General features: G+C 32.8%; 1 protein-coding gene across 1 annotated transcript in view; it reads left to right on the top strand.

Moving 5' to 3' along the window:
* Positions 1-11,791, top strand: part of CUNH1orf141 (chromosome unknown C1orf141 homolog) — a 38,121-nt gene that overhangs the window by 16,711 nt on the left and 9,619 nt on the right. The window contains exons 4-5 of the mRNA XM_011369614.1: positions 3,728-3,792; positions 8,281-8,425. Coding sequence (XP_011367916.1) covers positions 3,728-3,792; positions 8,281-8,425 — 210 coding nt within the window. The remainder of the gene's footprint in view (positions 1-3,727; positions 3,793-8,280; positions 8,426-11,791) is intronic.

Below are 11,791 nucleotides of genomic sequence, written 5' to 3'. Positions count from 1 at the left end.
GAATATTTACTCTGCTTCCACATGGGGTGGAAGCAGGTGAACAGAAAGGACTGCAAGGGCATTCAATATTAAAATTAGGGGAAATTTTCTGTCTTGCAATAAGAATTTAAAAAGGTTTTTTTTCAGTTAGTGAGGAAACAATTGGAGGGAAATGACAATACACTTATATTTTACATGTGTCACCATTGAAAATAGACCGTTGAGGATAGGAGTGATAGCAGAGAGAGCAGACAGGAGAAGGCTAGAGACGTATAAAAATAGTTCAGGTGAGAGATGAAGGTTCTTGGGCTAGGGTAGAAGTAATAAGAAAAGTGGTTGGATTTAGAATATATTTCAAAGAAAGATCCAGTGAGATTTGCCAACAAATTGGGAATGAGGAATGAGAGAAAGAGAAATCAAAGACGACTGCAGAGTTTTGGGCCTGAGCCTCTGGCTGAATGGAGGTAGGGAAACCTGGGTGAGAAACAGACTGGGAAGGAAGTGGAAGCAAGAATTTGGTTATGAATACGTTAAGTTTGAAATGGCTATAATACATATAAATGCAGAAGTCACGTACCAGCTGGATATGTAATTTCAGGAGCTCAGGGAAGAGTATGGGGTATAGACTATAAACCTGCATATAGGTATTATTTAAAGTATGGGACTGGGTAATATCAACTAAAGGTGAATGTCTGAATGTCTGAGGACCGAGTCATGGGTAACAAGCATTTAGGGGTCAGAAATATCATGAATTATATAATACCATTAACTTTCTTACGTATCATCAACAGTCAACAATTTAGTGGAGAAAAATTCTTGTTTACAAACACTGTGTTCTGGTATACTATTCTGATATCTGAATTGATTCTAACTCCATGTCCCACCACTTTGACTCAAGCCTGACAATGTCCTCAATACCTCTTTTAATAATTTCCCAGCATATTTTTCTAAAAGGGTTAATCAGTTCCTGAAAAGTAGTTTTCTGGAGTGCCCTCAATTTTATGACAATAGCATTTTCCTGTCTCTTTCTATTTCAAGTGATTATCACTAATATATTCAGTTCCTGCTTAATTAATCCCAATGTCTTATACTTTATACTGTAATATATTGCTACAACAAACAACATCCGAATCTATAACTAAGACTTCGCCACATTTCTCCAAATTCGTTTTATAGATTAATTTTACAAATTTTCTGATTATTTTAATTTAGATTAATTTTCTTTCTTCCAGATATGTCTCTTTCAAAAATGAGCCTAAACCTAGAAAGAGTGATTCTGAAAAGTTAAATTTAAGAATACACTCTGTACCAACAAATATAAAAAATCAAGAAAGCAAGTCAATAGGTAATGCTTTATGTAACATATTTACTTCTCCTTTGATTTATTAATGCGTGTTTTTATCATATACTTTAATATTTATTAATGTGTGTCATAAAACTTGATAATTTGATGTCTCCATTGAAAGCATTTGCTTGAAAGTACATGGGTTAGCAGTGTGAAAGATTTTAGTGAGCTATAAAGAAGAATTTCCTAAGAGGAACAGATGTTAAATATTAGAATGGACAATTTATATAATTCACAAATTAAGAATATATTTTTATGTTTATATATTTTCCTGGAAAGAAAATCTGAGTTTCCTCTCAGTTCAACCCTAAGAGTTTCCTTACTATTGTTTTTAAAAAATCAATCAAGTATAGACATGTTGCTTAGTAGAAACTTATTTTACAAGAACTATAAAGTAAAGGAACTTACTTTCCTAGAAACTTAAGGAATCTGTGAGCTAGGAACTAGCATTATAGATCCTCAGAGAATTTGAGTGTTTTGTGTTGCCTTTTTCTTTCTCTGACATTAACATTCAATTGCATCATTCTCATCAACCTTGACTGAGGTTCCTTGACTCCACATTGTCTCAAATTGCCTGATTTCTCTGCTATTCTTCCAAATCTAACTTTTGAAAAACCCAAGAATTCTAAGAGCCTTCCTTCATTTTATCCCTTCTCCATCCCTTGAAGTTCAAATTGACAGTGTCTCTCCTGGGGTAGCTGATTCAGTCTGTGGTTCACACAGTCAGTTCACAAATGGTCAGTCCACCACACTTTTAGTGTTCTCTTTTTAACATACTCTCTCATTTTTTTGTGATATGAACAGGCTGAAAATTTTTCAAATTTTTAAGTTCTGGTCCTTTTTACTTAACAATTTTGTCTTCAGTTCTTTTCTCTCTTCTTGCATTTTACTGCATGCAGTAAGGAAGAACCAAGCCGCTCCTTCAACACTTTACTTAGAAATCTCAGCTAAATATCCGATTTCATTGTTCACAGGTTCTACCTGCCACAAAATACTGGAATACAAATACAATTCAGCCAAGGTCTTTGCCATTTTATAACAAAGATAGCCTTTTGTCCATGGTCCGATAGCACGTTCCTCATTTCTTTCTGTGACCTCATCAGAATGGCCTTTACCATCCATATTTCTACCAACATTTCTGCACATGATTATGTATTCTCTAAGAAGATGCAAGCTTTCTCTACAGCTCTCCTCTTTATTTCTGAGTTCTCACCAGAGTTGCCTTTAAAATCCCTTCATGAACATATTGGCTTTTCCTAGCATGCACATCAAAACCCTTTCAGCCTCTACCCCATGACCCAGGTTCAAAGCCACTTCTATTTTTTGTCCCAGGAGCACCCCAGTTTTCAGGACCAATTTCTCTCTTAGTTTAGGCGGTTATAACAAACTACGATAACCTGGTGTTCTGTAAGTTTGGGGTACCGAAGTTTGGGGTGCGCGGTTCTGGCAGCTGGAAGAATACGCGAGGAGCCGTGGGCAGATGCAACATAACTTTATTCAGACATAGCAGGATACAGCAAGGCACAGGCACAGTTCCAGCTCCCCCCAGCCTGCACAGGTGGAGCTGTTCTTATAACAAGGTGCATAATAGTGGCTTAAGGCCAGGTACTCTAATCAATCACAATCTACAGGTTGTATAGGACGCCGTATCTAAGGTTACATAGGACGATGTATCTAGGGTCACCTGGGACTCTGTATCTAGGGTTGCCCTGAAACCACATGGCTTGCTGGGAGGGAGCCTGACTGCATCCATTTTGTTTGTCAGTCCCCTCACCCAACACCTGGGTGAGTTAAATAACAAATATTTATTTTTCCAGTTCTGGAAGTCTGAGATGAGGGTGCCAGTATGGTCAGGTTCTGGGGAAGGCCCTCCCTCTTCCTGGTTTTCAGACAGATGCCTTCTTGCTGTGTCCTCACATGGCAAAGAGACATCATCTCTCATGTCTCTCCTTATAAGGGCATTAATCCCAGCATGGGGGCTCGACCCTCATTACCCCATCTAAAACTAATGACCTCCCAAAGGCCCATCTCCAAATCCTGTCAAATTGAGGATTAGAGCTTCAACATACAAATTTTGGGAGGGACACAAACCTTCAGTACATAGCAACTATCCTATCTAAATTATAAAAAAAATCTGTTGCTGTCACAGCATGTTCTCAATTTATAATTATTCACTCCTTTGTTTTTTTGTTATTTTCTGTGTTACCCACTAAAATGTATGCATCATTGGGAAGGAATCACAATTTCAGAGTTCAACACCAGTGCCTGGCATGCATGATCAACAAATAGCTATTGACTGAATGAATACTAGACATTGTATTAAGTTTATTACATCTATTATCTCATTTAATCCTCACAGCATCTCTGTTAAGGTAAGGACTATTATCTTATTTGTTTCTTTAGAACCAGAAGAAAATCTAAAATCAAGATCTAGTAGACCTTTCCATTATCTTAAGGATACAGATGAGGTAGGTTTAATTTGTATGCTTACAATTACTTAATAGAAATTCAAAATAGCCCTAATAATTTTACATATGCTTCTACAAATTCCAAATTCAAATGGATTTTAGGATTAAAAGCATAAGATTTTAAAATGATTTTACCTCTGATACTATGGAAAACTTTATGTATGGAGAAAATAATATATTATTTGTTAGACAGTCAGTATAATATGAAATTATTTATTGAATATGAGCGGTTATCATAAAGTTGGTTAAGATGGCATCTTTAAAACTATGTATACATAACTTAAATATTTTATTTTAATTTAAAATATGAAAATAGGTATCTATTTGTTAATCTTATAATATGTAGCCAAGACCATTTGGAGCATGCTATAGTTATTTAAATTATATAATTACAATAATAACTACCATAGCAGGTTTAGTTCCATCATTATTGACTCTTGATAACCACTTGAATAGAGGTTCATTGGCATACTGAAAAGTAGATGACTAGCCATAAGCATTGAGCATGTCTTGGATATCATTCAGTAGGTTTTATCTAGGATAGTAGAGGGAGAAGTTAATTCAGAGAATCAGCAGAAGAAAGTCAATTAAGAGTCTCTTAGATATTTTCTTATTATTAATGCTGATTATTGCCAATATGAGAATGAAACATGAAGAAATACATACTTTGGACCATAATTAATAACATGCTATAATTTTTGTTGCATATTCCTGCCTTTTGAAATTTTAAAAAATATTGACAGGCTTAATTGTCTAGAATATTAGTTTTGTTCTCATCTACATGGTTTATCTGGGCTCATGTTTAATAAAAATCTCTGAAGAAATAAATATTTTAACATCACAGTAAGTGTATTTATCATAATAAACTTACTAGCATCTTGTATAAAACACGTAACACTTTAATTTTTAAAAAAACAAATTAAAATATGTGTGTGACTTTAAAAATTAAATAATACAGAAAGACTAATAAGAACACAAAGCCCTTCTACTCCATTCTTCCTGTTTCTTTCTTTCTTCTTCTTCTTTTTTTTTTTTTAAGTAACAAGGTAAAAAATAATCAAATATTTACTGAATCTAATGCCCTTCAGTACTTCCTGAAGATATGAGTTTTCCATCTGGTATCATTTCTCTTCAGACTGAAGAATTTCCTTAAGCACATTTTCTAACAGAGGTCTGCTGGCAACAAATTCTGTTTTTCTTTTACCTGAAAATGTCTTAAGAATATTCTTGAAGGAAATTTTTACTTGATAAAAAATTCCAGCCGATAATTCTTTTTCTTTCAGCATATTAATGACGTTCCAATGTCTACTGTCGTTCATAGTTCTGAACTCCATAGCTTTTGAAAAGAAGTCAGGAGTATTTTGAATTGTTCTGTTATGTAACTTTTTTCCTCTAGCTACTTTCAAGATGTTCTCATCTTTGGTTTTCAGCAGTTTAGCTATATGTCTCAGTACGGTTCTCTTCATATTTATCTTGCTTAGGGTTTGTTTTTTAAAAATTAAAATGTTATATGTTATACTAAGCTTCTTGAATTTATAAATTTATGTCTTCCCTCAAATAAGGAAACTTCTGACCACTATTTTTCTACCTTATTCTGTCTCTCCTCTCCTTTGGGGACTCTTATTATGCATATGGTAGATCTTTCATTATTGTCCCACAGGTTCCTGAATTCCTTTTATTTTCAAAATATTTTCTTCTTTTTTTTCATGTTGGATAATTTCTATTGCTCTATCTTAAAGTTCCCTGACACTTTACTTTGTTCTCCATTTTGCTTTACTTTCAACCAGTAAATTTTTTTATTTCAGGTATTATATAAGGTCTAAAATTTCCATATTTTAAAATAGTTTCTATTTCTCTGATAAGATTTCCCTTTTTTTTAATTCACTATGGACATATTTTACCTTTTCACTGAGTACAGTTATACTAGCTGCCTTAAAATCTGTTAGTTCCAACACGTGGATCATTTCAAGGTGATCTCAATTGATTGTCTTCTCTTTTGAGACTAGGTTTCATTTTCCTGGTTTTTGTCAAGTTGGATTTTCCCTGGACATTATGACTGTTATAATGAGGGGACTCTGGAATCTATTATACTCCTGCAAGGAGTATTGATGTTTTTGTTTTAGCAGTTAATTAACTTGGTTGGGCTCAAAATATAAACACTGTCTCTTGAACGGCAGCTCAAATTTCAGTTCAGTTCTTTGATCCTTAGTTGGATTGCTTGAAGTTTTTCCTAAACATTCATTGGTCAAGGGACAGTGAGAGTCTTGGACAGGGTTTATATAGAGGGGATGGGGCTACCACCTTGGTTTTCTTCTTTGGTCACCCCAAACTTTATCCTTTGTGTCTTCTGGCCAAGAAGAACATACATTTTTTATCAACGTTTTAGATGCCCCATGCAGCGCCAACTTCAGCCCGCCTTCAGACTAAAACCCGTAAAAATAGAAATTTCTCCCTGTGCAAGTTAGTTATTTCAAGTTTCAGTGCTCTTTCTTTGTCACCTGCTTTTGTTCACTCTCCAGGACCTTCAGGTAATGTGTGTGTGTGTGTGTGTGTGTGTGTGTGTGTGTGTGTGTGTGTGTGTGTGTATTTTTTCTAGAGTATTTTGTCTAGAGTTTATAGCTGTTATCTGAGAGAGAGTGGGTCTGGTAGGAGCTTACTCAGTCATACTGAATTAGAATTACCCAAAGTTTTTACTACTTTCGTTATCTTTTCCTCCTGCATTGCTCAATACTTACTAACATTTATAAGTAATATGAATGATAGGTGTCACTCTTGTCATGCCATAGACTGGTGTATTATCATTAACCAGGAAGTTAGTTATTGGTTTTATATCGGTATAATTTTTTTAATTATGCTAAGTAATTTAGCATATTCTTTAATGTATTAAGAAAATATTCTTCTTTTGTAGTTTTATTACAGTTCTTATCAATGATGGTTGTTGAATTTATCAAATGTATTTTAAATATTGCAGCTTTGGAAATAATTACAATGTTTTTCTCCTTTAATTTATTGGGTGATGAATTATAATAATGTATCTATTAGTAACCTTTAGTTTCTTGATAATTTTATTTGGCCATTATGAATTATGCTGTTAGCATAGTGTTGAATAGTATTTTATTCTGAATTTGTGTAAACTCCTGAAGTCATATATGAGATTAGTTTGTAGGCTTCTTCTGGTGCATCAACCTTTCAGACTTTGGTGTCAAAACTATGGCAGCTTATTAAAAAAAACTGAAAAGTTCTTGTTGTTTACTTTTTAATTTAATTGACATGACATTGCATAAGAATTATGTGTTGCTTAGAAGTTTGAAAAAATTTATCAATAAATCTATTTGGGCCTGCTTATTTGAAAACTTCTTTACATTTCTTTTAAGAATTATGGGTATACTCAAATTTTTTACTTCTCATGTTAATTTTAGTAATTTTTCTTTATGTTAAAGTTCCTCTGTTTGATTTTCAAGACATTCATAGTCTAATCCTCTCAAAACTCTCCTTCTTACCTATTCAGACTTATCTTATATACTCATAAATATAAATGCCCCTTGCTTGCTCTAAATAAGCCGTTTCCTCAACTGCCTTATGAATACTCTAGGCTTATGTTGTTGACCTCTTCTGAAATGCCCTCATCTTCAAATCCTAGCACTAAGTTCTTCTTCATGATGAAATCTTTCCTGTTTATTTCTGCCCTCACCGATATCCCTCTTTTCTAAAATCATTTATTGATTAGCTTGGTTCTTTGTAATATTACTATATTATGTTATTTACTGATGTTTTATGTATGCTAGTCATATCTATCTAATAAGAATGTGCGCTCTTTATGGCTTAGAATTTTGACATATGCTTTATTTTTATGTCATATTATCCAAAACTAAATATGTTTTGTGCTCAGTGTGAAAAAAATTGTGGGTGCTAAACAAACATTGGGTTTATTGTTGAAGAATCACAAGTTATACAGTTTATACTTACATATGTATGTGCATATTTTATATATTTTTAGATATGTGTATTTAAGTAAAAATATATGGAGCCAATGTGAGACCCTAAATTAGGAAAATCTGAATCATTTTTCCAGTTTCTCCCCCTTTACTCAATACTATTATGCTGTACCTACTCCATGTATGAGAAAGTACAGTTTCTATTTAAACTGAGAGAGCTATTTGTTTCTCAGTATTTAAACTTTAGACTTTCCCTAAACTTGAAATAAATTTTATATGAATATGAAGGCTAGGTTTTAAAGATAAAGAAAGTAAGATTAATAAAAAGTATAAGCATAAGCAAATTTTAAAATTTCTGTAGATTTGTTTTCTCATCCATAAAGTGGAAATAACACCCATCTCACAGGGTTTGTATTTGAAAGTATTTAAAGAACTAGACTGCCGTTAGTTATCATAATTAAATATTCCAAATATGAATCATCAAATACAAATGATCAATGTACACAACAAGAAAAAATTTCTAAAACAGTTTTCCATGTTTTCTGATGTTTAGGTGGAAAATGCTAATTTCTTACATGTTCTATATTCACAGCATAGACAAGAATTTAGAGGAACATTGGGCTCTATAACCTATTCTTCTGTACCCAGAATTCAATCTAGTGCTTGTAAGAAGGAAAAAGATTCCACATTATTTACAGGTATATGCATTGTGTGTTCATATTGAAATAACTGAAAATTAACCATATCTAACTTTAAGATATAAGCATTAAGAAAATCTTTAACCAAGGAATATCGGATTCTGATTATATTACCTTATTATTTCACTACTTAATAACATGTGAAGACTATTACAAAAATGGTGAAGTCTGGATTCCTTAGCATGGTATATAATATCTTTCCAGCCTTCTATTCTGTCTCTTTATCCATAGTGATTCTAGTCATAATGAACAGTCTGTTCTAACTACTATGTGATTTGATCCATTCTGTTCTCTATGCTCAGAACATATTTTTCCACCTGATAGATTTCTACTCATCTTTAATGGGTGGGATACCTTTAGGTGCAATTAAAAGAAAATCTGATTATGTGTGGCTTAAACAATAAAGATATCTATAATATGAAATAACAAGAAGGCTCTCAGTAAAGCAATTCCAGGATTGGTTAATTCAGAAGTTTAATGATGCCTAAATATCTTTCCTCAACTTTCCTCAACTGTCGTACTAAATAGCTTGTCCTCCTAGCCTTGCTGTACAATATGGTGACTTGTATTGTTAACAATATCCAATGAAAAAGAGAAAAGCTCTTTGGTCCCTTTGTGGGAATGAGAAAAACATTCTTCGAAACTTGACTTCCCCTTGTGTCTTCTTGGCTAGAATAGCTTCATGCACCCATATCTAAATCAATAAATCATTATCAGTTTAAATCAGTTTTTTCAACTTTTAACATGGCCTCACACAGTGAAAAATATTTTTTACATCATAATCTAATATATATGATATATATGAGGAGCAGAAAATTCAGATTTATGGAGTCCTAATTATTTGTCTTTCTATTAGCTAAACTTGATTGCAGTATTTTAGGGTTTTGTACATTTATTACTAAGGGTTCATGTGATATATTCTATTCTATTTCATTTACTACAATGTTGGTCAGGAGATGCTAAATTGATTTAGTGTCTAAATTGGTGGGTTATAGCTCACATATCGAAAAGCACAGGCTTAGATCATTTAGGATTCACTTCCTTGAGTTAGGAGGGAGCCCACATTCACTTGAAGAACATAGTTGCGTGCAGGAAGATGAGTAAGATAAGAGTTCTGTTAGCAAAGGAGAGGGAAAAAGGACTGTTAAACTGGCGTTATTACCACATTATTCTTAAAGATTCCTCTTAAGTATCATATCTTCTCCAAAGTGCTCCCTGATAGCAGTGATAGGCTGTTCTACAATTTCAGCAAAACGAATTTCCTTTTATAAACTTTCTTGAGTCTCTCTATAGAAAAGGCATTATAATTCTTTTATCAAAGTCCCAAATTAAGACTTCCGAGAAAGTTGGCAACATAAATACAAGTTTATCTGGCCAAAATTCATTAAAAAAAAAGAAGAAAAATAGAGAAGAAAAATTATTAAATTAAAACTAGAACATTTTATCCCAAATTCAAATAATATCTAACTATATATTACAACACGAAGTAGTTTGAAAGAAAACTCCAAAAGTCAATGCACACCTCCATTTCCTAGGAGAAAGGAAGAAAATTCAAAGAGCCTGTAGAAAATATTCTGAAAACACTCCTATTAATCACCACTCCCCCACACATACTCAAAGAAAAAGGGTTTGCTATCAATGATGGGTCACAGAAAGATGGGAAATTCTCCCCTCTAGACCTGTTTCCTCGTTGCAAGTCAATAGCATTCCAAATCAGTGTTAGTGGTGTTTTGAGAGGAAGATAATGACCATATCTAGTCATTTCTTCTCCTGCTTTCCTAGTTTTGCTTCGAATGTACTCAGGGTGTAAACCTGCTAACTTGAAGGAGCAAGGTCTTAAAAAGAGAATTGACAATAGAAGATACACAATTTCCTAGGAACCATCTTTGCAAGTACAAATAATAACCACAAAGATAACTGTGTAAAGAAAAACCATATGACCCCATCAAACAGCCCAAGGTCTTTCTTTTACTAAACTCCCCAAATTGAATTGCTTACCCCAAGAGAGAGGTAAAAAACTGAAACTCAAATGACACTTCACATATAAATGAACAGAGTAACCATCACCATCACCACATTAGAGTCACATAGAGGTTTCACAGAAACAAATTTCCCCGTGATTTTTCAGGGCTCCATCTTCCTAACAAGCCTATTCAGGTAGCCAAATGCCTGAACTCAAAGCATAAGGTCATAAGATCTGGGATTGTATGTTAATTTCTAAACAGAGAATTTAATAGTACCTGGGTAAACAGGGAGAGAATCCAAAGAAAATTTACTCATATTATTTTTGGACTAATATCAAGTAACGATTTAAGTGTCCTGATTCAAAGGTTAGTGGATAAGAAACAAGCACAAAGCACGGGACCCATAAAAAATTCTGTAGCAAAGAAAGGAAATAATTTGAAAGATAGCTGATGGTCACATTTTGACAGAATTTTTACCCATAAAACAGGTATATAATTCACTTTATATGCTCAAAAAATTAAAGAAGATAAGGAATCCATTAAATAAGATTTGAAAATATGAAAGATAATTATGAAGAATAAAATACTTTTAAGGAAACAGGTCATGCTAATGTAGAACTCAAAATTATATTAAAAGTAGTAAAGAATAGACTAAACGTTGGCATAAACCAAATCAAAGATTTAAAGAGCAAGTTTACGAAAATTACCTGGAATACAATGTAAAGGGACAAAGATATGACTGGATTAGACAAAATAGTATATTGAGGGAAGAAAACAGATATCCAGCACTGAGATAACCAGTATGTTTGAATGAGAGAACAGAACAAATTGAATAAACTGACTAAAGGGGGGCATGGGAAAAATGCTTTGGGATAATGAAAATACTTAATATCTTGGTTTTGGCAATGCTTACAGGAGTATGTATACATATATTTGTCAAAATTGATCAAGCTGTACATTTAAAATGTGTGCATTTTACTGTATGTAAATTATAACAGTAAAGTTCAGAAAACAAAAGACTAACAGTGTGAAATTCTAAAACACCAAAAATACAATAAATTAAAATCTATTATATCTAAAATAATCTATGGAAAATAATTTAATATTTAATTTTTAAAATAATCTGAGAAAAGAGCTTGTATAAATGCAGTACATAATAAGAATATTTAAAATACAAAATAAGAGTTTTTAAAATCGTAAATTATGTTATAATTAAATATATAACATAATTTATTAAATTCTGTGCTCATCATTGTCTCCTGCATCCTGCCATCTGTGTTCACTTTTATTTTTCCTAAACGACATCTTTTAAATATTTTCAGTGATGATCTTTCAGTTGTTAATTCTTTTTGACCTTTGTATATCTAGAAATTTCTTTAATTTGCTGTCAATCTTGAACGAC

Source organism: Pteropus vampyrus, unplaced genomic scaffold (genome assembly GCF_000151845.1).
Source record: "Pteropus vampyrus isolate Shadow unplaced genomic scaffold, Pvam_2.0 Scaffold151, whole genome shotgun sequence".
NCBI classification, from domain to species: domain Eukaryota; kingdom Metazoa; phylum Chordata; class Mammalia; order Chiroptera; family Pteropodidae; genus Pteropus; species Pteropus vampyrus.
This window is presented reverse-complemented; position numbering and strand designations above follow the sequence as displayed.